This window comes from Antechinus flavipes, chromosome 6 (genome assembly GCF_016432865.1).
Source record: "Antechinus flavipes isolate AdamAnt ecotype Samford, QLD, Australia chromosome 6, AdamAnt_v2, whole genome shotgun sequence".
Classification (NCBI taxonomy): Eukaryota; Metazoa; Chordata; class Mammalia; order Dasyuromorphia; family Dasyuridae; genus Antechinus; species Antechinus flavipes.
This window is the reverse complement of record NC_067403.1, coordinates 171,530,987-171,555,783: the sequence shown is the minus strand read 5'-3', so window position 1 is coordinate 171,555,783 and position 24,797 is coordinate 171,530,987. Positions and strand designations below refer to the sequence as shown.

Sequence of the window (24,797 nt, the reverse complement as noted above, 5' to 3'; positions counted from 1 at the left end):
TAAATGCCAGAGAACTTTGGCCCTGGAAGTAGTAGTAGTCACTTGAATTTACTGAATATGGGAGAGAGATTGGGGGGAATAGAGGGAAGGCGTCAGAGAGAGACATGAAAGGACATTGATTGCATTTGGGGAAAACTACTTTTGTATCAGAATATAGAGTAGGTAGTAGCTGTGTTAATAGGAAGAAGGGAGAATATACCCACTTATCCTCTTTGACCTAATTACATTGGCCTCATTGATCTTCTGTGAACTAGACTCCATTTTCTAGCTCCAGGCATTTTCCTCTAGCTATTCCCTATATCTAGATTATCCTCCCTCTTCATCTTTTCCTTCCAAGTTCTCTGACTTTGAATCCCACAATTCTCTGGGAAAATTTTCTAATACCTCTTAATTTTAGTGCCTTTCCTTTGCTAATTATTTCTGTTTGTTAAAAGGAATTGGGGTGGTATGTTACTTTGGAAAAATTGGCCTGAATATTAGGAAACCTGAGATCTAGTTCTGCTTCTACCATAGGTGAGTAGTGTGATCTTGGACTTTGCTTTGCTAAGGTTTTATAAAATGGAGCTAACTTAGGTTCTTCTAGTTCCTTCCGGTTTTGATGTTCTTTGTATTATAAAAATTTGTGGAGTGGATGCTGTTTCTGAGTTATCCATTGTGACCAGTGATTGCCTAATCCTTCTATCATGCCTCCCAACCTTCTTAAGCAGCCACATGGTGAGAGCAGATAGCATCCATCCCTTGACCTAATAGCATTCTCTCAGTTTTATCTCTTCTTAAGGTAGTTGAGGGTGGACTATCCTTTCCTTCTGAAGAAGTAAAGTAGGCACCACGATTAGTAAATAGAAATAGATTTGAGAGAGCAATAAATTGAAAAAAAGAGTATAATATAAAAGTTTGTAACATAGAGCAACTATGGGCAGACATCCATTACATATTACATACTTATCCTGTTTGTTATGTGCTTCATCAAGGAATTAGGAAGGAAAGGCCTTACCAGTTAACAAGGGGAGAGACAAGTTCCCCAGTAGAATTCATAATTAACTAAAATGAAGGTATGATTAGGGGATAGGCCAAGAGGTGAGAGTAAGTCATTGTGAAACCCCCAAAGTTATATTCACCATATAAAACATCTGCCCATGTTGTAGTTCTTTGCTAAATTCCTTTTAGGGTTAGCCCACCAGTCAATGGTGTAAGCTCTTCCTTACTAACTCTCTTTTGGGGATTAGTCTGACAAACTTCTCCATAGATTTAGCCTGCTGATAAATGAAATACATGATGTATTGCCTTTAATAGCATCTTCTAGTTAATTGTGAGTTTAATTAGGGAACTTGTTAATTGTTCAAAACAAAACAAAAAAAACTTTCCTTGCTAACTCCTGTTTGTTAATTCACACAATAGCAAAATTTTAACCAGTGATAGATGTCTAAGAGTTCTCTTCCTCTATTTCTAATCATATGAAAAGGTGCTCCAAATAATTGATCAGAGAAATGCAAATTAAGATAACTCTGAAATATTACTACACACCTCTTAGATTGGCTAAGATGACAGGAAAAGATAATGACAAATGTTGGAGGGGATGTGGGAAAACTGGGACACTGATACATTGTTGGTAGAATACCATTCTGGAGAGCCATTTGTAACTGTGCTCAAAAAGATATCAAACTGAGTATACCCTTTGATCCAGCAGTGTTACTACTGGGCTTATATCCCAAAGAGATCTTAAAGAAGGGAAAGGGACCTGAGCCCTCTTTGTAGTGGCTAAAAACTGGAAACTGAATGGATAACCATCAGTTGGAGAATGGCTGAATAAATAGTGGTGTATGAATGTTATGGAATATTATTGTTCCATAAGAAATGACCAGCAGGATGATTTCAGAGAGGACTGGAGAGACTTACATAAACTGATGCTAAGTGAAGTGAGCAGAACCTGAAAATCATTATACACCTCAACAATAATAACATATGATGATAAATTCTGATGGACGTGACTCTCTTCAACAATGAGATGATTCAAACCAATTCCAATTGTTCAGTAATAAAGAGAATCAGCTACACCCAGAGGGAGAACTATGGGAAATGAGTGTGGATCACAACATAACATTTCCACTCTTCCTGTTATTGTTTGCTTACGTTTTTGTTTTCCTTCTCAGGTTTTTTTTTTACCTTCGTTCTAGGTCCGATTTCTCTTGTGCAGCAAGATAACTATATAAATATGTATACCTATATTGGATTTAACATATACTTTAACATATTCAACATGTATTGGACTACCTGCCATCCAGGGGAGGGGAAGGAGGGGAAAAGTTGGAACAGAAGGTTTTATAAGAGTCAATGTTGACTGTTGGTGGAATTGTGAATACATCCAACCATTTGGAACTATGCTCAAAAAGTTATCAAACTGTGCGTACTCTTTGATCAAACAATGTTACTACTGGGCTTATATCCCAAGAGATCTTAAAGAAGGGAAAAGGATCTGTATATGCAAGAATGTTTGTGGCAGCCCTCTTTGTAGTGGCCAGAAACTGGAAACAGAGTGGATGCCCATCAATTGGAGAATGGCTGAATAAATTGTGGTATATGAATATTATGGAATATTATTGTTCGGTAAGAAATGACCAACAGGATGATTTCAGAAAGGCCTGAAGAAACTTACACAAGTGATGCTGAGTGAAATGAGCAGGACCCGGAGATCATTATATATGGCAACAACAAAACTATATGATGATCAATTCTGATGGACCTGGCCATCTTCAGCAATGAGATGAACCAAATCAGTTCTAATGGAACAGTAATGAATTGAACCAGCTACATCCAAGCGAAAGAACTCTGGTAGATGACTAAGAACCATTACATTGAATTCCCAATCCCTGTATTTTTGCACGCCTGCATTTTTTTGATTTTCTTCACAGGCTAATTGTACAATATTTCAGAGTCCGATTCTTTTTGTACAGCAAAATAATGGTTTGGACATGTATACTTATTTTGTATTTAATTTATACTTTAATATATTTAACATGTATTGGTCATCCTACCATCTAGGAGAGGGAGTGGGGGGGAAGGAAGGGGAAAATTGGAACAAAAGGTTGGCAATTGTTAATGCTGTAAAATTACCCATGCATATAACTTGTAAATAAAAAGCTATTTAAAAAAAATTTTTTTTAAGTCAATGTTGAAAAATTACCCATGCACTCTTTCTAACTCTGCCTACTGATCTTTGAAGGAATAAAATTTCACCTTTTATAGAAACCTCTCCTCAACTCCTCTTATTTCTAGTGTTTTCTCTGTTATTTCCTTTTTATCCTGCTTCTAGTTTTCTTTGTATATATTTGTTTGCATGGTGGCTCCCTTAAGATGCCATTTGAGGGAAAGTACTTCTTTTGGCTTTTTTTTTTTATCCCTAGCATTTAGTATGTTGCCTGGCACATAGTGTAAGACACAAGAGTCTTAACCAAGAACTACAGACCTGCTGATGAAGCCAGTAAAAGATTTAATTTTACTTTCTTTTTTAAAATATATGCAAAGACAATTTTCAATATTCACCCCTGCTTATTTTACTTTCTTGCAAGATCAGGTATCTAAAGGATACCTTTGAAGCACCAAAGCATAGTCTTTTATTGCAAGTCCCTTCCCTGATTCCCCACTGGCTCTGTACTATAGAGGTTATAGCTATACAAGTTATCCAGAAAGCCCAATTCCCCGACTTGTGAGTCTCCATCCCATGATCTGGTACAGTGTTTCTTATTCTAATTTATTATGATTTCTCTCTTTAGGTTTCACTTCTTAGGTTTCAGTTTCAATAATCTTTAAGTTTTATAAGTGGAAACTAAACCCTCATCTAATTCTCACAATACTAGGTGCTTAATAAATCTTTATTGATTGGTTGACAAAAAAGACATGTAATTTTTCATCTTTGTATCTTCAATGCCTTATACATTCTAGTTACTTTAATGTTTCTTTAAATTGGAAAGAAAAACAAAATGATTTAAGAAATTAGCATTTCTTATAGTACTAAGATTTGACATCTTATTTCATCTTCACAAGAGCCTTGGGAGGAAGATATTATTCTCTCACTTTTTGAGAGGAGATGAAGGAGGTTAACTAACTTGCCCAGGTTCACATAGCATATAGGTCTTTCTAACTCCAGAAAAATACTATTCACCACTCCTTCTCTAGCACCTTGTTAGAAATGCAGGTTTTAATTCTTTTTTTATGTTTAAATTTTCCTTAATAGTGCAATAAATCTAAAAGATGAATTATTTCCAACACTTATCAAAAATGTCTGTGGGTTGAAAGTTCGATGATTAAAAAGTATAAAGTTTCAAAATTGCAGGAAAGTAACAAGAAAATATTTTTAAATTGATGTCATCTATTAATTTTTCTTCCATTGTTGTCTATTTTATTTTAACTTATTTTCTCCTTTTCCTCATCATATGACTTTTTAAATTTTTCCAATTTGTTCCCAAGGAGAAATTTAAAGCTTCAGAATTTGTACATGTTAGTAGAAGCTTCACATGTTCAAAAGTGCCATTAGTAAAATCAATTCACAGTGATGTTTGTGTTTGCCTTTTAGATATTCTAATGGGTGTGAGCAAGTTAGACGTTTTTTACCGAAGACTACTCCTCACTAAGCTTTTCATCAGAGGATGGGGAAGACCTGAAGATCTGAAACGGTGAGAATCTTGCCATGGGTGTTCAAACTAGATTTGGAAATGTTATTTTGCATAAAGTTCCAATCTGAGTAAATATTTAATTTCAATTATTTGGTCCTTTTCATCTTCAGGGTGGCTGTAGAGATAATATTTTTGGCCAGGACTATTCTCTGATCATCTATTTAATGACATCAGGTCATTTATTTGTGAGAATGAGCACTTATACTTAAATGAATGCTTGGGTCTTAACACCATTAGTTGTTTATACTTGGCATTTACCTTTTAGCAAAAGTAATTTATGTAAGTTATCTCATTTGATCATGACAACAGTATCTCATTAGATCCTGACAACAGTCCTACTAGTGACTTGCACTTTATTATTCCTATGTTACAGTTGAAGAGACTGAGGCAAAAACAAAGGCTAAGTGACTTAATCAATGTTACGTACTTTAAAGTAATATATTATTAAAATAGAACATGAATAGTTGTGGTTCACCTTCAAATCAAAAAATTTCTTATTCATCTTTTCTAAATGTTAACACAGAATTGTAAATTGTGTTTATTAGAAAGCATTTAGAACTTAAAAATTAAGAATACTTTTAGAACTCTAAACTGGAATTTTTTAGAATAGGCTTTTTATAAAAAGCTTATTTTGACCCAGTTTCAACTATTTTGAATTTTTTTTATTTACTATTTATTATATTTGTGGTTGTTTTTATAATGGATGGAAAATTGAACTCTTTCTCTTTTTTTTGTTCCATAACAGATTATTTGAATTCAGAAAGATAATTGGTAATCGGGAAAAATGCCAGAATATGGTTTCGAGAGATTATCCAGTATACATTGACAAGGTATTCAAAATAGAAATACAGTCATCTGAATTTTAGTGAAAATATATGTAAAGATTAAATTGAATGTTAAGATGTAATAGGTATTAAAACATAGGAATAAATGTGATTTATATTATATGGGCTAGTATTTGCACAATAAACTCATTTGTTGATCTCTCATTAGATGTTTATTATATAATACTTAGAGAAGCCTAGAGAGCCAACTAAAAAAGCTAGCTGAAATAATTAACAGTTTTAGCAAAGTTACAGGACAATAAGTCATCAAGATTTTTATATATTACCAACAAAGTCTAGCAATAAGAGAGAGAAAAATTCCATTTAAAATAATTGTAGATAGTATAAGATACTTGGTAGTCTACATGCATAAACAAACTCCAGAACTACTTGAAATCAATTGTAAACTATTTTTCACAAAAATAGAATCAGATTTTAAAAATTGGAAAGGGTAGGCCGAAACAATATAATAAAAATGATAATTCTTCCTAAATTAACCTGCTTATTCAGTTCCATATTAATTTTTAAAAAATTTATAGAGCCAGGAAAAAATAGTGACAAATCATATGGAAAAACAAAAGATGAAGAATATCAAGGGGATCAGTTAAAAAAAAAAATGTGATAGAAGATGGCTTTGTCATACCGGGCCCTTAAAGTTATATTTTAAACTGATAATGATCAAAACAATCTGGTACTGACTAAGAAATAAAGTAGTGGAAAACATTATGGCAAAAACCAGGTATAAACCAATGTCTTATACCATGTACCAAGATAAAGTCAAAATGTGTGCAGGATTCATACATAAAGGTGACACCATAAGCAAATTAAGTGAGCATAGAATAGTTTACCTGTAAGAACTACGGATAAGGGAAAAATTTAGGATCATACAATAAATAGCATTATGAAATGTAAAATGGGTAATTTTGATTATATTAATTAAAAGGGAGTTTTGCTCAAACAAAAACTAATGCAGTCAAAATTAGGAGGAAAGCAGAAAACTGAGGAATTTGGAATTTTTTGAGTATAGTGGTGTGAAATGTTGATCTAAATCTGATTTCTGACATCCTGCTTTCCAATTTTTGTAGTGAATCCTTCTTATAGTAATTGTAGTTTTTGGGTATATTGAACACTAATGCTACATTTGATTGCCTTTTGATCTTGTGTTCTTAATCTGTTCACCTGATCAACTGTTTTGTTTTTTTAAAAATTCCAAATAGTTTTGATCATTACTCTTTTTGTAATGTACAATTTGAGAGTTGGTACTATTTTCCGTTTTAAAAAATTCTTTTAAGTTTCTTAACCTCTTGTTCCTCCTGATGAATTTTGCAAATTAGCACAACATTTGAGTAATTTGGGATAGTGCTGTTAGAATAGGGACTTGGTGATATAGGATTCTTCCAAGTGGTTGTAAAAGTTAGGGCATAAGGAATGAGGCCAAAGACGCTCATTCCATGTATGATTGCAGAGCTAATCTGATCATAATTCATACTTCCAGAATAAAGTGGGGAGGATGGAAAGAAGAAAATAGGGAGTGGTTCATCCATCTAGTGGGAAAGTTTTGTTTTGTTTTGTTTTTTGGTGAGGAGGTTGTGAAAGAGGGTGTCAGAAAGCAGTGAGTGAAAAGCAATAAAACAAGAATTTTCTTGAAGTTATATTATTGGAAAGAAGGTGGTATGTTTCTTTTTACTGAATAGTCTTAACAGAATGAGAGTTGAAAGGGACCTTTAGAGGTCATCTAGTCCATCCTCTCATTCTACAGATAAATGAGGCAATTCGCCCAAGGTTTTTGAAAGCAGGAAAAGACTCATGTAGGAGGTAGGTCCTTGAGCTCTTTTTAAGATAAAGAAGACTTAGGATTCATAGAGATGAAGATGAGGAGAGAGGGAATTTCCATTATGGTGATGGAGAGATGTGCCTATTAATTAGCACAGTGGCTGGAATATGGACAATGCTTAATAAATGTTTGATTGTATGAAGAGCAATCAGAAGGCTAGTGTGATTGGACCAGAGAATGTCTAATGAGGAGCTATTTGTAATTAATCTGAAAAAGTGGATTTGGACTAAGATGTGAAGGTTTTTAAATGACAAAAAGAGCAATTTAAATTTGATCTTAGAATTAAAAAACGGAGCCAGTGTAATTTATTGAGAAGAGAAATAATATGGCCAGATCTCTGTTAGGACAACAATCGAAACAAATGAAAAGTCAGAGATGTGGTTTCTTGATAATTAATAATCAGTTTTTTAATTGGACTAGTATATAATAAGTGGAAGTCAATGGATCTCTCAGGAACCTATCACCCTAATATGGAGGTCCTTGACTGTTTAAATATCCTTGGGAAAAGGGGCATCCCTGAATGTGAAAATCAGTCTAATTAGTGAGCAATGAAAGAATTAATATAATAGGAAATGGGTTCTGATAGACCTTATTCTGATAGTAGCTGATCATTTCCTCTCAGACCCACTTAAATAATTGAATAATGGGCCAGAATTCACCTAGATTAGATTCTCTTTACTCTTTAATTAGGAATAAGTTCTCCCAAGTGGGTGGAATCTCATTGTTAGCCCTTTCCTTCTTTAGGGCTGAGCTTTGAATGAGACAATAAAAAGAGAAAAAATTTTACCAATAATTAATTATTGTTATAAGCAAATTGACACTGATATTTAAAAAACTCAAAACAATCCATTATCTTTTTTCTTTTGTTTTTTTTAGTAGTATTTTATTTTTTTAAATTCACCTTTGCAAAATCTTTTCCCAAACTTTTCTCTCTCTCTTCCTTCTCCCCTAGACAGCAAGCAATCTGATATAGGTTAAATATGTACAATTCTTCTAAACATATTTCCATATTCGTGATGCTGTGCAAGAAAAATCACATCAAAAAGGAAAAAAATCAAGCAAAGGGCAACAACAAAAAATGTGAAAATATTATGTTGATTCAAATTCATTCTCCATAGTTCTTTCTGAATGCAGATGGTTCTTTCCATTACAAGTTTGTTGAAATTGCCTTGAATCATATCTCATTAAAAATGATCATTTTCCTATTACTATGCCAGCCATGTATAGAATATATTACAGTGAAATAATAATAATGGAAGTGAGTACGTCAACTTTTGAAGGCTGTTGTAATAATCCACAGGAAGGGTAAAAGGGCCTGAATTTGGGTATTAATTATGTGAATGAAAAGTAGGGGGTTATGTACAAGGGATGTAGGAGAGGTAGAAACAAGATTTGACAACAATTGCTGGGTGAAGACCAGTCATGGATCATATCAAGGTTGTAAACCTGGGTGACTAGTAAGATGGTCTGTATTCAGAAGAGGGATAGGTTTCAGGGGAAGATAATGAGTTTTGTTTTGGGATATGATGAATTTAGATGCCTAAATCTAGTGAGACCTAGTGCCTGGGCCACTGATAATGTAGTTCTGGAGCTCACGAAAAAAAAGGACTGGGGTTGGTTATAAAGGTCTGAAAGTACCTGGTCAGCCTCTCCTCTGTATGTGCTGTTTCCTGTTAGAATATAAGCTTATTGAAAGCAAGGATTGTTTTTTGTATTTATCTTCCTGTGTTTGGCACAGAGTAAATAAGTACTTAAATTTCGTTCCATTCAAGTTACCTCTATTAGTCTAGAGAACCCTTGCCTAAAGAATGGGTATAGGGAGCACATAGTCTAATGAGGGTCCCTTTTGAATTGGTCATTCTCTGCTATATATGGCAGATGATTTAGTATGATTAGATCTTATCCCCCTCCCTCCCAATAGATACCTCTTCCTTGGTTGACACTAATTGAGGTAAATACTACAGTGGAATTGTGTAACACAGTTGTTGGTGGCTGTTTGGAGTAGTACAGCTATAATCCTTATGTTTGTAGGAACCTGCTTTGTGTCCTAGAGTCAGAAACTACATGATAGTAACTGGAATGCAGCTTTCCTTTATTTATTGCCATGAAGTTCCTTTCTGTAGAACCCTGAAAGAATCTGGTGAGCTGAATACCTTATTCCTCATCAAATTTGATTTAAAAATAATGAAAAGATTCATAATACAGAGATATCTTATAAAAGATTTTTTTATATCTCATAGCCAGAGAGAGTTCCTGTTGAATCGAACTTTTTTGGTAATTGGTTTCTTGTATTAAGCTGGAACACACATTTTAATTTCTTTCCTCCTTTACCAGATTGAAGAAGAAACTGACTGTAAGATACTTGAAGGACATTTTGTTTCTCCTATGGCTCATTATGTTCCTGATCTCATGCCAATTGAATCTGTTATTGCTAGGTAAGAGATTTCATTCTTAAAATAGGATATTAAAAAAAACAGCTCAGTGATGCTTTCATTCTGGTCTGAGTTAAAGATATTAGCAGTATTATTACTTTTAAGTACATAGACTGACTTTGAATAGGCTAACATGTTTTCAGGTACAGGTCCTTAAGGAGCTACTTACATGAATGGATGAGTAATTTGTAACCAGTATAACAGCTGAAGTGAGTCCTAAAGTTAAAGTGTTTCATTCTTGTTCCTCTGTAGTCCTATTTCTTTATCATTAAATTGCTTGATTATGCTTTTTACATAACATAATTAGGAATGCTTGGCTGACCTTGACTAAATTATCACTATCTCATTGCTACTCAGTCATTTGAATTGTTTCCAATTTTTTATGGACCCCATTTGGGACTTTGTTGGCAAAGAAATACACGTCTTGTGTATTTCTCTAGCTCACTTTTACAGATGAGAAACCTGAGGCAAACAGGATGAAGTGATTTGCCCTCAATCACACAGCTATTAACTGTCCTGAGACTGGATTAGAATTCAGAAACAGGAGTCTTCCTGACTTCAGGTTCTGTCCACTACCTAGCTGCCTCCTGTGTTGCTGTAAAAGGGAACTGGTATTCTGGAATGCTAATGAGGAGCTACAGAAAGAGAAAGATGTCTACTTTTTAGTAATTCAGAAAGGATGCTATTGCTGCTTCTGCCCTGCAAAGTGGAAGCAGGCATAGGATGGGGTAGAAAGTAAGGTGGTGGTAACATGAAGGGTTCCAGAAACCAAAAAGTGGCTGAAGAGGAACTTGTTCTATAAAGAGAAGAGGTAAAGAAAATATCCATTATCTTTCAGCTAGTGAATAGTTGGCCTATATAATTTAGTATTTGTGGAACTCATTAATTTAAAATGTCATCCTTTACATGTATAATCAATATCAAATTGCTTGTCTCTTCACAGGGAAGAGGGAGATATTTTGGAATCAAGATTTTTTTTAAAAAATGAATGTTAAATTTTTTACATGTAATTGAGAAATATTTACTAGAACAAATAAAAACACATTAAAAATTTTTAATGTCCTATTCTCATCACAGAAATTTTGATTCATTTGGCTCATGTTATTTTTTCTTAAAATATTTTGATTCTGGTATTAGTGGTTTTTGTAAATTGTTTTATTTGCACAATTAGAATGAAATCTTGCTGTAAATACAATTTTGAAAGTCGCAAAATGCAAAAACCATGTATTTGTGATTATACAACCCCTATATATTTGATTATGGTGATTTGGCATAAACCTTTATTCTTAGTACTATTTTTTTGAGAAACTTTATTTAATCTTAGAGGTCATTTATTCCTCTGCTTCATTATAAAGAGAAAGAAACTAAATTGTCCAGAAATTAATTTGGTGATCATCCCTTCAAACTGCAACTTTATATCAGCATTGTCATTATAGTCTGACTTAGTGACCAATATTTACTTGCTTTATCTTCTGTGACTTCTTATTTCCTCCTCTACCTAGTTCATTGTACTGAAGTGATAATGATGTCAAGAGAGGGATTGGCGTAGAGAATAGTAAGTAATAAGTCCTAGAGGTATTTATAGAGGTTGTATATGATACGGAAAGGATAGTGCCCCAAAATTCTGGAAAGAAATATGGGTTATGAGAAAAGAGAAAGTATGACAACAGAAGAGGAAGATGGGGTCAAATTTTTGCGTTTGATTTACATTTAAATTATTAATAATAATTCAGGCTTACATAAAGCTTTAAATTTTGGGAAGCTAAAAGGCAAAACATTCCCTAAATTCGATATTCTAATAGGATATCATATGTAAGTTGATGAGTTTATGCATGATAATTAGGGGAAGAGAGAAAATTTTAAAACCCATAGAGATCCAGCAAGGTTTCCTAGAAGAAATTGCTAGGTGTTAAGAAGTAGATGATGGAAGGTGGAAAGGAGGCATTGAATGTAACCAACTTTTCTAAGTTAGGCTGTGAAACAGAGGAGAGAGATTGGGCAGTTAAGCCATTCACAATGTCCTAGTTAAGTCATCTCGATGGATAATTTTTGTCCCTGTCTGCTAGGACTTAATGGGCCAAGGGGGGCTCATTGAGTTGCATTATAGCATGAGGCTTTTTATCCTTTTTCCACTGGCAACCCTTTTTTACTTGACCTCAGGTATGTAGGCATATAAAATAGCTATACAAATCAAACATTTACTGATAATAAATCATAATTTTGTAATCCCATGTGAGGTCACAACTCAAATTTTAAGCAGCTTTGCTGTAGCATTTGAATAGATGACTCCCTGTTTGACAGGGAGATTCAGTCTAAATTATAATGAGTTTGAAATAACATGTAATAGAGTTTTTATTTGATTCTAAAGGCAATAGAGAACTATTAGAGTTTACTAAAATCATGTAGCTCTAGCTTGGCATAATCTTTGCATCACACCATGCTATAAGTTAGATACAACCTGTGAATATTTAGAGAAAAATATATTTGCATGTTTTATGCTAGTAGGAAAGAAGAAAAGAAAATTATTGTTTAATAAAGCAGGAGAGATTTGACTTTTGCCTTCCCACCCCAAGTGCCTAATAAATGCTCTGTAAATTTTTGCTATTCACAAGGCAATATTAGAATTAGTCCAGTCCCTTTGTTTTACAGATTGAGAAACTGAGACCCAAGGTCATACACATTTTTTTCCCTAAGTGGCATAGCTGGATTTGAACTGAAGTTTGACTACAAATTTAGTTCTCTTCTTCACTATACCTGAGTCTTCTTTTACAGGTTGTTTTAAGCCATGTGTCAAAGTTTCACTTAATCACTTGAATGGGTGATCGATTGAGGCAGATAGGAGTTTGATTTAAGAAGAAACTAAATAACCATTAAAGCTGTCCAAGAGCTAAATGGGCTGCCTGATGAGAATGGCTATCTCTTCATTGTATGCTTTTTAATGAAAGATGGAGGGTATCTTGTTGATGTCCATGATATATCTGACAGTTTCTAAAAATCTGAAAATTCAAAATCTGGCCTTTTATACTTATAAGCAAGTTATTATTTTAACATATTTCAAATGTTTTTTCTGGAAAGTATCTTGAATGTAACTATCAATTATCTTTGAAATAGGTTTCAATTCATTGTACCTAAAGAATGGAACAGCAAATACAGACCAGTGTGCATTCATCTTGCTGGAACAGGAGATCATGTAAGACTAAAAAAACAATAAGCAAGCCCACAGTAATTTTTTAATTGATCCTACCTCAGTAATGTGATTTTTTTTTTTCTTATAAGCATATTATATTTTCTTTCTCTAGTATTATTGGAGACGACGAACACTTATGGCCCGCCCAATGATCAAAGAAGCATGTATGGCTTCTTTGTTGTTAGAAAACCCTTATTATATCCTTTTGCAATAATCAAGAATCTTTTGTTTCTTCATGACTATCTGCTAGAATGTGCATAAAAAGCAGTCCTTTAAAAAAAGTAAATGGGTAATTTTCATATCTGAAGAGATTTTTTTAAAAATTAATGGAAATTTTTTAAATACATGAAGAAATTAGTTTCAACATATAGTATATCAAAACTTTTTAATCATTCCTAAATTTCCACCATGTTTCATTATATTCAGTTTTCTTTTTTTTATTATGTGCCCAATTTTTATGGTTCTGCTTCTTAGCTGTCATAAAAAGCCATCTACATGTCTGAAAGTGTTATATTATGCTAAAAGAAGTGTTTAAATCTCACTCTGCTATTTTTTTATTAGTGTACTTACTTTGACATTTTACTGGGGCGGGGGATGGAGGGGTAATGGTCATTTCATAACCTTGATGTATTATCAGTATTTATTCCAAAGGATATCTAGGTGAAGTTTGTCCAGCTTTTAACTTAATAAAATTGAGTTTCTAGATAGCAACCAGTAAGTAATAATACCCAAATTGAATTTGAATTCTTGATTCTTGATAGTAGATGAGGCACTTTGCTTATGGATCTGTTTTTTTTAAGGGTATTGAGTTTATATTCTCTGTAAGCTTTTTCTTTGACATATTTTCTTAAATGGCTGTAGAAAACCCAAAGATCAAGTGTAAGTATAATGCTCCATTTTGTTACTCATTGTCTAGTGTCATCAGTTCTAAAGTCTATCTTGCTACAATTGCATGGTAAAAAATACTAGCACTTTATAGTTAGTAAGGAACAGTAGAATGGTTTAAAACCTTCATGTGATAGAAGAGCAGAAAGATTGTGCGAGAAATTTTCTCACTTTAGTAAACTGTAATTAAAGCAGTAATGAATCTTCCTATTAAAGTGTTTAGGTTAAGATTTTTTGTGAATTTAAAGTCTTAAGCTTGTTCTGGATTTCATTTTATCTCATGAGGGAAGAAAGCATATCTAGGTAGTAGTGGCCAGAAAGCGTTGTTTTAGACAGAGAAGTCATAGGAATGGTTAAATAATTATTCTTGTAGTAGTATTCAATTTTAATTGCATATTTTTGCATTCAAAATCTTCATTATTAAAAAAGAATGGGAAATGAATACATTAGAGGTTAAAGAATTTGTATTTTGTGGAGCTTATCATTAGAGGAAATCACTAAATTAGTTGAAATATGGGGGTTTGGCTATAAATAAGCCAGAAAGACACTTTTTTTGTATTGTCATAGAACCAAGGATTTCTTAACACTCCAATGTATCTCCTTTTACAAGTTTGGCTTTTAAAATAAATTAGATCAAAAAATTATATGAGACAAATCATTTAAAATGTAAGCTCTTGAGTCACTGTAGTCAGAGTTCTTTTGTGTATAATGTTATTTCATCCTTGTTCAAAATAAAGCAAAAATTAAAAACTTACTTTTAGTTTGATTTCTCTTATCTAAAAGAATGAACATTTAAACAATAGCAACCAAAAAACCCAGCCCTTGTAATATAACAGTCCTTAATACATGTCCCTGCTATCAGAGCTGTTTTATGAGACAGACTAATAATGTCAGACTCAGGAATTGAACCGTGGTTTTTCTGGCTGCAAGATCAGCTCTTTGTGCTAGCAATATATGACTTTAAAAATAGCAATAACTAACAGAGTACTTTAAGGCTGGCAAAGCCTTTTACATATATTATCTCATTTGATTAATCTACTTAACATTTAATTAGTTAAGTGTTATATTTAGAAATATAATTTTGTGAAATAAGCCCATTCTTCTCTCTTTCTCTCTCTTTTTGAGAATAGAAGGTCAAGCTTGAAAAATGTGTCTGACCTCTTTGTGATGGGAGGGGCTCTTGTTCTAGAGTCTGCAGCTCTCTTGCATTGGCTAGAGAGGGAGGGTTATGGACCTCTGGGGATGACTGGAATATCCATGGGAGGACATGTAAGCCTTTATGTTGTTTTCATTTATTTCATTATGTTATAAACTTAATGGCCTTATTCAGTTATTAGTATAATCAATTAAACAAAGCTAGGCTTAACTTTACATTAAAAAGTCCCTTTGAATTGTTGGGTTTTTTTATTCCCCAAGGGAAAATTGATAATAATTAACAATAAAGACATTCGTTGTATATGTAAGTTAAAATTCTTAGAGGAAAATTTACCTCATATGCTAAAGTTTGAGGGTTGAGATTTTGTCTAGAAAAATAGATTTCAGGATGAGAAAATGGTCACCATTGCTGAACTTAGTAAAGAAAATATCTCTTTAAATGGTTCTTGATAATTTGCTGATTGTTTTTACAAAGATTATTAAGTCACAGGGGAGCTGTAATTTGCATAGGTAAAGAAAGTATCCATATAGATAAAATTTAAGGTTATAATTTTTAAAGAGAAATTATATAGAAAAATGGGAAAGAATTAACACTATTGGATTTTCGCCTAAAAGGCACTGCATGTATTATAGTGCATTATTAAAACACTGGCCTATGAAGCAGGAAACCTTGCCTATTCTATTAACTCATCCAGTTCACCCATTCTTTGACACAGTGAACCAGTCTTTCAACTCCTTGATTATATTTTATTTCCTCATCTGTAAAAGGGGATTCCTTAGTAATACTTGTTGTACCTGTGTGACTGGGCTATTGCAGGACTCAAATGAGATAATACATGGAGAAATGCTTTGAATAAATAAAGCATTAGACAATTGTAGAGTCAAAATAATTTACATCAAGCATTTTCTCATTTTATGAGACTATTTTTCCAAGAAAAGTGAAGAAACTTATAAGTAGAGCATAATCTCCATTTAAATTTAACTCCAAATGAAACAACTTAAAAGTTACCTATGTCTTTTTTCTTCCACTACTACTTTTTTATATTGGGTCAGGGGGGACGTGGTGGGCATGGAGTTAGGAAGGCCTCAGTCTATATCCCTCTTACTTCTATATCTCTCTGTACTTCTTACAGTTGCATGATCCTCAACAAGTCACTTAGTTTCTGTATCCTCATCTGTAAATTAGGAAGAAGAGTAGCATCTAATTTACAAAGTTATGGGGATCCAATGAGTTAATCTGTTTAAAATACCAAATAAATTCTATTTTAGTTATGTTTGAGAGATAGTGACACAGTGTCATCTAACACATCATCTTTTCATCTTAGTGGTAGTTGTTTCATACTTTATTTTTGAAGAGAACCAAAAACATTAGAAAGGTGATGTCTTGACTTGTAAGTGAATTGGATTTAGGTGAAGCAGAGTGGTGCTGCAAAGCCATCAGTCTCATTTTCTCCTCCAGTTATTGGAGTCTAGTGACAAGACGTAGATCAGCATGACTGACAAAGGCCTCCGATTCAGTGAGAGACCTTGGTCTTTTTCTTAGTGGTAATTAATATAATTTAGAATAACAAATCCAGGTAGTAAGAATTAATACAATATTTTAAAAGTAATACAGCAAAAACTCTTTGCCCAGCTGTTGTATAACTCTTAAGTCCAAAAAAAAAAAGTGTGTCTCATTCTATATTTTGGATGTATCTTCTCATCCATCATGTTTCATTCATGCTCTAAAATACTTTTCAGTTTCATTTGAGATTTTCTTGGCAAAGATACTAGCATAATTAGTCATTTCCTTCTCCATCTCATTTTACAGATGAGGAAACTGAGGCAAACAGCATTAGATGCCTTACCCGAGGAAAGACAGCTTTAAGTCTTTGAGGCCAGATTTGAAGTTAGGAAAAATGAGTCTTTCTGTCTTTAGGCCCTGCATTCTATTCACCATGCCATTTAGCTGGTCCTCTAAATAAACTCGTTTTTAAAAAAATTAAAGATCAAAGATTTTCATTTTTAACTAATACCTATTTATCTGGTTAATCATCATGGCTGCAAATGTGAACTCATAGTATTTAATCTTTTCATTGTTATGATGAATTTGATATGTTATGATGAATACTTTGGTTATAAAATAAGTATTAAAATCTAAGCTGTTTATCAGTATTGAGAATATTAACTATACTTAGAAGCTATTGAATGTTATTGTATGTAAATGTAAATTGATAAATGTTTTCTGGATTTTTATGAAAGTATAATCAGTTGTTTGGAGCATGCCATGACAGGACTATATGCAATGATCCTTTGGTGCTTCTGTTTCTTGACCAAAAATTTTTTTCCACTTGACTACCTTATGCTTGTCAACAACTGAGACAAATGTTTTGAATTGAAGGTAGTACAACCACTTTGGACATTGATATTGCTTTCATGCTTATCATACCATTTTATGCCTGCTATATTTATTATATTACAACAATTTTATTATTTATTATATACAAACAGAATGCCAATAGTTTTCTAGTCCTGGACATATGTGTCTCTCTTTCTGTAATATGATTGTGCTTAGAGTAATTAGAAAATTGACTTTTATCATAGAATTTTACAGCTAGCAGGAACCTTAGAAATTACCTAAATTAGCCACTAATTTTGTAGGTGAGATTTGAACTGAGGATAGTTACGCCATCTATTAAATAGACTATTTTTTTCCTTATATAAATTATTTTCATTGATTTATAGTCATTTTAATATGCGAAGTTGAAACTAACCTCAAAAATCAATTATCTAAAGTGTGAGTTCTTTCTGTATCTCTTTATAGTAAGATCAAAAAATGTGTTAGAGATGTTCCCTTTGGAACAGACAATTCTATTGTATGCATTAACAACAGTATTGTATAATGAAGAATTGTAGATGACTTGGCTTGTCTCAGCAATACAGTTAATCCAAGAAAGTCCCAAAGTACCCATTAAAAAGACTATCTCCTTCTGAAAAAGAACTTTTTTTTGGGCAGTCTGGCAAATCCTATGATTTCTTCTCAGAATAATATTTTTAAGTACATAAAGTAGGACAAATAGGAATGTGAAGGAAACATCTTATTAACATAGGTTTGGCTAAATTTTTTTTAAGTTCACATACCCCAAATTGAAACTGCTTTAAACTGAATGCAAACAAAACAGCTTGTTACATTGACATTAGAGAGGAGAGAACTATTAGAGCTAAGAAATAATGTTTTTTACCCTTCACCAGGACTATTTTAAGTTTTAAACTGTCTCTCTCCCTCCCCATTCCATACTAGAGGGGACTATCATTTGGCACAAGGATGTGTGTTTGTAGAACCATACCATGCATACTTTTATTTATAAGGTGGATAGAATCTTCCTTCATAGGTCCTTTGTAGTTGATCTGAGTATTTCTCATACTCAGAATAACTTAGTTGTTTGTAGTTAATCTTCAGTCTATCAGTATTGCTATTACTATTTACAAAGTTCTCTTGGTTCTACTCATTTCACTTATTATTTCATGCAGGAGTTTTCCATGTTTTTCTAAAAATCAATCTGTTCATCATTTCTTAGAGCACAATCATATAACCTGTTTGGCCATTCACCAATTGGACATTCCCTTAAATTTTCAATCTTTGCTACCCCAAAGAAAGCTGCTATTAATGTTTTAGAGCACATAGGTTCTTTCCCTTATTATCTTGGCTAACAGACCTAATAGTGGTATTGCTAGGTCAAATTTTTATAACTCTTTGGGCATAATTCAAGATTGCTTTCCAAAATGGTTGCATCAGTTCTCATCACTTCCCTAGCATTGGTGATTTTCCACTTTTATTATTTTAGATAATGTAATAGGTATGAGATGGACTTTTTAAAAGATTTGTTTTTTTTAATTGATGCATTTAAAACATAACTGTTACTTAAAAAAACAATTCAATATTTTGGCCCAAACTGGAAATATTGGACCTACAGTCCATGGCCTCTCAGCTGAAAGGCAGAAAGAGTACTTTATAATCAGTCCTTTTCTGAAGCCATGATTTATCACTTGGAGTATTGTAGTAACCTACTAATAAATCTCCTCCTACCTCTTTCCATTCTATTTTATGTGCTTTTGCCAGGCATTTTTCTAAAATAGACCTCTTTTTCTGCTTTCTTTTCTATAATCAGAAATGTCAGCGATTCTGTTACCTATTGAATTAAATCTTTACACCTCAGCTTAGCATTTTCACTTTGACTTCTAACCTACCTTTCTCACTTCATTGAAAGATAAGATATATTCTGTGAATGGCACTGGGAAGACTCTCAGGTACTGTGACAGCCTTCAAGAACCCAGAATGAACTCGACATCATGAAGAGGCATTTGGAAATATAGGTGCCTAGGGAGACTCCCCAATGAAGAGCCTGACTCTACCAAAGCAAGTTGGCGCCTTCTCTGCAACTTTTAGTTTTAGAACATTGCCTATTCCAAAGCTTCTTAAATTGTGAATTGTGAACCCACATGGGGTCACATAAGATTGTAAAGTTATGACATTGCCAATAAATGTTTGATTTGTTATACTATATACTATTTTATATATTTATATACCAAGAATAAAAGCTGTGTAAAAATTTCTTGGGCTAAAAGAGGTCACAAATAGAAAAGGTTCCACACAACAGAATAATGTACAATTTGTAGATACTCAATAAATATGTGAATGGATTAGTGAACAAGACCAAATATATAATCCCTGAAAATTATCTGCGTTAGGAAACATTGTGGAAGAATATAGTACTAAAAGTGAACTATAAAGATAAACTGAATTAAGATTTATTGAAAATAGTTTATTTTTTCATTGCAGGATCTCCTGTTTAAAACATTATATAACACTGTAATTCTTATTACAGATGGCTTCATTAGCTGTAACCAACTGGCCTAAACCTTTACCACTAATTCCATGTCTTTCTTGGTCAACTGCTTCTGGAGTCTTTACAACGGTAATGTTATTGCATATAATATTTAGCCAACTTTGAATATGTAAAAATAATAATGAATGAAGTGGCTTTTGCATGAGAGTGAATTTTTACTGTTCTTTTAGGGTGTGCTAAGTAAATCAATTAATTGGAGGGAGTTGGAGAAACAATACTATACACAGACAGTTTATGAAGAAGAAATCTTTCACATGCTTGAATATTGTGGGGTAAGTGTTCAGATTTTTATGAAATGTAACTTTCTTTACTTTTGACTTTGAAATTCTTTTTTTTTTTTTAATAACTTTTTATTGATAGAATTCATGCCAGGGTAATTTTTTACAGCATTATCCCTTGCACTCTCTTCTGTTCCGATTTTTCCCCTCCCTCCTTCCACCCCCCTCCCCAAGATGGCAAGCAGTCCTTTACATGTTAAATAGGTTACAGTATATCATAGATACAATATATGTGTACAGAACTGAACAGTTCTCTTGTTGCACAGGGAGAATTGGATTCAGAAGGTATAAATAACCCAGGAAGAAAAACCAAAAGGCAAGCAGTTTATATTCATTTCCCAGTTTTCTTTCTTTGGGTGTAGCTGCTTCTGCCCATCTTTGATCAATTGAAACTGAATTAGCTCTCTTTATGGAAGAGATCCACTTCCATCAGAATACATCCTCAAACAGTATCGTTGTTGAGGTATATAATGATCTCCTGGTTCTGCTCATTTCCCTTAGCATCAGTTCATGTAAGTCTCTCCAGTCCTCTCTGTATTCATTCTGCTGGTCATTTCTTAGAGAACAATAATATTCCATAATGTTCATATACCACAATTTACTCAACCATTCTCCAATTGATGGGCATCCATTCATTTTCCAGCTTCTAGCCACTACAAACAGGGCTGCTACAAACATTTTGGCATATACAAGTCCCTTTTCCTTCTTTAGTATCTCTTTGGGGTATAAGCCCAGTAGAAACACTGCTGAATCAAAGGGCATGCACAGTTTGATAACTTTTTGAGCATAGTTCCAAATTGCTCTCCAGAATGGCTGGATGTGTTCACAATTCCCCCAACAATGTATCAGTGTCCCTGTTTTCCCATTTCCCCTCCAACATTCTGTATTATCTTTCCCTGTCATTCTAGCCAATCTGACAGGTATATAATGGTATCTCAGAGATATCTTAATTTGCATTTCTCTGGTTAATAATGATTTGGAACATATTTTCATATGGCTATAAATGGTTTTAATTTCTTCATCTGAGAATTGTCTGTTCATATCCTTTGACCATTTATCAATTGGAGAATGGCTTGATTTCTTATAAATTAGAGTCAATTCTCTATATATTTTGGAAATGAGGCCTTTATCAGAACCTTTGACTGTAAAAATGTTTTCCTAGTTTATTGTTTCCCTTCTAATCTTGTCTGCATTTGTTTTGTTTGTACAAAAACTTTTCAATTTGATATAATCAAAATTTTCTATTTTTGTGGTCAATAATGATCTCTCATTCTTCTTTGGTCATAAATTCCTCCCTCTTCCACAGGTCTGGGTCTATCCTGTTTATCCAATTTATTTATAATCTCATTCCTTATGCCTAGGTCATGAACCCATTTTGACCTTATCTTGATATACGGTGTTAAGTGTGGGTCAATGCCTAGTTTCTGCCATACTAATTTCCAATTTTCCCAGAAATTTTTGTCAAATAATGCATTCTTATCCCAAAAACTGGGGTCTTTGGGTTTGTGAAACCCTAGATTATTAAAATTATTGACTGTTTTGTCCTTTGAACTTAACCTATTCCATTGATCAACTAGTCTATTTCTTAGCCAATACTAGATGCTTTTAGTAACTGCTGCTTTATAATATAATTTTAGATCTGGTACAGCTAGGCAACCTTCATTTGATTTTTTTTTTTCATTAATTCCCTTGAAATTCTTGACCTTTTGTTTTTCCATATGGACTTTGTTGCTATTTTTTCTAGGTCATCAAAGTAGTTTTTTGGGAATCTGATTGGTATAGCGCTAAATAAATAGATTAGTTTAGGTAGTATTGTCATCTTTATTATATTTGCTCGCCCAATCCAAGAGCATTTAATTTTTCTAGTTGGTTAGATCAGACTTAATTTGTGTGGAAAGTGTTTTGTAGTTTTGCTCATAAAGTTTCTGATTTTCCCTTGGCAGATAGATTCCTAAATATTTTATACAATCAGTAGTTACTTTAAATGGAATTTCTCTTTGTAACTCTAACTATTTTGTTAGTGCTATATAAGAATGCTGATGACTTATGTGGATTTATTTTATACCCTGCAACTTTGCTAAAGGTGTGGATTGTTTCTAATAACTTTTCAGTAGAATCTCTGGGGTTCTCTAAGTATACCATCATATCATCAGCAGAGAGTGATAATTTGGTTTCCTCATTGCCTATTCTTATTCCTTAAATCTCTTTCTCAACTCTTATTGCCAAAGCTAGCATTTCTAATACAATATTAAATAGTAACGGTGATAGTGGGCAACCTTGTTTCACTCCTGATCTTATTGGGACCAGGGTAATTTTTTACAGCATTATCCCTTGCACTCACTTCTGTTCCGATTTTTCCCCTCCCTCCCTCCACCCCTTCCCCCAGATGGTAAGCAGTCCTATACATGTTAAATAGATTACAGTAAAATTTAGACATTCTTAATGGGAAAATGATTTTTTTCTTTTTGAAAGAATCAGGCAACTGGTAATCATTTATATAATAGCAATAACCCTAAATGGGGAAAGAGGGGGTTGGATTTTGACTTGGTTACTACATGTATGACCTTGAGTTCACACAGGTAAGGCAAGTCTCTTACCTCTCTGGGCCTCACTCAACATCAGCTCTATGAGAAAGTTGAAGTAAATAATCTCCAAGGTCTTTCCATCTCTCAGTTCTATGATCCCACCTAAAAATAATACATAAGCAAAGAATGAAAGGATGGGGAGAAGCACAGTAGGGAGGAAAGACATATCCTGTTTATCAAGTAACTCTCTTGCTAATAATGTCTTTCTTGCCTTTCAAAAATAAGCATTCCTGTGGTTTTTTTAAACATGAAATAACTTTTTAAATGCATTTTAAAAAATTGTTTTGATTTGTATATATTCCCTTTGTCTGCTTTCTTAAACTCTTCTATTTTTTAAGACTTTTGACTTTGTCTTAAAATTTTCTTAATCTGTTTGATCAATTGAGTTTATACCTTGAACTTCTTGTTCTAATAATAAGTCTTTTGAGTGGGATTCTTTTTTGTTTGTTCATTCTGCTAGTCTGCTTTCTGACTTTGGGCTTTGTGTTATTGCTAGGTTTTGTGTGCTTCTCAAAAATGTCTGGCCTGAACTTCAGTCCTCTTAGATCCTTATGCTGCTTCCACTATTCCAGTTGGTAGCCTCCCCTCATGCCTACCTAGTCATGGCTCTTTGAGGCCTTGGCTGCTCAGATGTTCTACATAGTTCCTCTTGACCAAGTCCCATCCCTGTTGTGTACAGACCTCTATCTCTCTCCTTAAGTTTCCTGGGGCTAGAAGAATGATTTGGTGGATTTCCTGATTGGAAATCAATTTGTGGCATTTTTTGGATCTTTCTATTTGGAAAAGATTGTTATGGTAAGCTCTATGCCTACTCTGCCAGCTTCATTTTCCTCCCCAACTTAGTTATAGAATGACCTCTAACCATGGCTATTCCAAGAGTAGTAAAATAAAATAATACTGTGATAGTTTTAATCATATATAAATCACTAATTTATTAAATCCCAGTGAAGAGTAACTCTGCCAAAGCAGTTTACTGCTTTAGGTAAGTTTAGAGTATCTTATATATATTATCATATTGCTTCCTATTTGATATACATACCTATTTGTAATTATGTTTGGTCATTTTCAGTTGTTTCTGATTCTTTGTGACACTTAGGTTTTCCTGGTGAAGATACTAGTATGCATTATGTCAGTCTGCCATTTTGAGGGCATGTATGTGTTAGACTGACTAAAGCCTTCTAACTTAGCAGGTCATCTTACAGAGTTACTGTAGCTGGAAAATTCATTACCCTGGCTTTGACCTGGTGACAAGCCTCCTTGCCGTTAGCTGATCTGCCCTAGAGAGCTGACATAGACTTTTATCACTGATCCTTAATTTGACAGGACCCATCTTAGCTTGTTTTCTGCCGACAGACATACAGTCAGGCCTTGGAGCAGGCCTTTAGGTGAGATTTTAAAAATAGGAAAGGGAACTCTTTGATAGTAGCTGCCATTTAAGAACCCAAAAATTGGATTAAGAATTTGTCTTGATATGTGGCTATAGGGTGATAAATTAATTTCATTAACTAATATCTTTGTAAAGATCTTTTGGGAAATATCTGTAATAATCTTTTGCTCACTGAAAGCTATCACATTTTCTTGTATGTATTGGATTTTTTTTTCTCTTATAAGAGTAAATTTATATTTGATCCTTCTGTTTTTCATTACTGCTACACCTAGATTTTATGAAAAGAAAGAACGATACACAAATGCCTCTGTTCTTACTACAACAAAGGCAAATATCTTACTTACTTGCCTTAAACATGTTTACTTCTCTCATAAATCAGTTGTGAGTCATCAGTTTCCTAGTACCATGTGGCCTGTGCTTTCCAAAAGGAAGAAGCAGAACTATTGCAGTGAAGTTTCTAATTTATGCTCTTCAGGTATCTGTGGGTCCCTGTGTGGCAACATAGTATAAATGTATATTAAAAAATATTAATATTTTCTCATTGTTTTTCTATCTCATCTGGGATAGAAAAACTTTTTTCTCCTTCTCTTCCTTCCCTCCATTCCCTCTTCTAAATGGCAAGTAATTCAGTGTATGTTAAACATGTATATTTCTTCTATATTTATTTCCACAAT

At 33.4% G+C, this 24,797-nt stretch overlaps 1 protein-coding gene across 3 annotated transcripts in view; it reads left to right on the top strand.

The window, feature by feature from the left end:
* ABHD18 (abhydrolase domain containing 18) overlaps nucleotides 1-24,797 on the top strand; it is a 52,212-nt gene that overhangs the window by 14,636 nt on the left and 12,779 nt on the right. For 2 of the 3 annotated variants that reach the window (XM_051963796.1, XM_051963797.1), the window contains exons 2-10: nucleotides 4,571-4,670; nucleotides 5,416-5,500; nucleotides 9,663-9,763; nucleotides 12,872-12,950; nucleotides 13,060-13,146; nucleotides 13,801-13,826; nucleotides 14,963-15,101; nucleotides 19,853-19,942; nucleotides 20,044-20,145. In XM_051963796.1, coding sequence (XP_051819756.1) covers nucleotides 4,579-4,670; nucleotides 5,416-5,500; nucleotides 9,663-9,763; nucleotides 12,872-12,950; nucleotides 13,060-13,146; nucleotides 13,801-13,826; nucleotides 14,963-15,101; nucleotides 19,853-19,942; nucleotides 20,044-20,145 — 801 coding nt within the window. In that variant the 5' untranslated portion in view covers nucleotides 4,571-4,578. Of the gene's footprint in view, nucleotides 1-4,570; nucleotides 4,671-5,415; nucleotides 5,501-9,662; nucleotides 9,764-11,275; nucleotides 11,316-12,871; nucleotides 12,951-13,059; nucleotides 13,147-13,800; nucleotides 13,827-14,962; nucleotides 15,102-19,852; nucleotides 19,943-20,043; nucleotides 20,146-24,797 lie in introns of those variants that run through there. The other variant, XM_051963798.1, reaches the window with a different exon arrangement.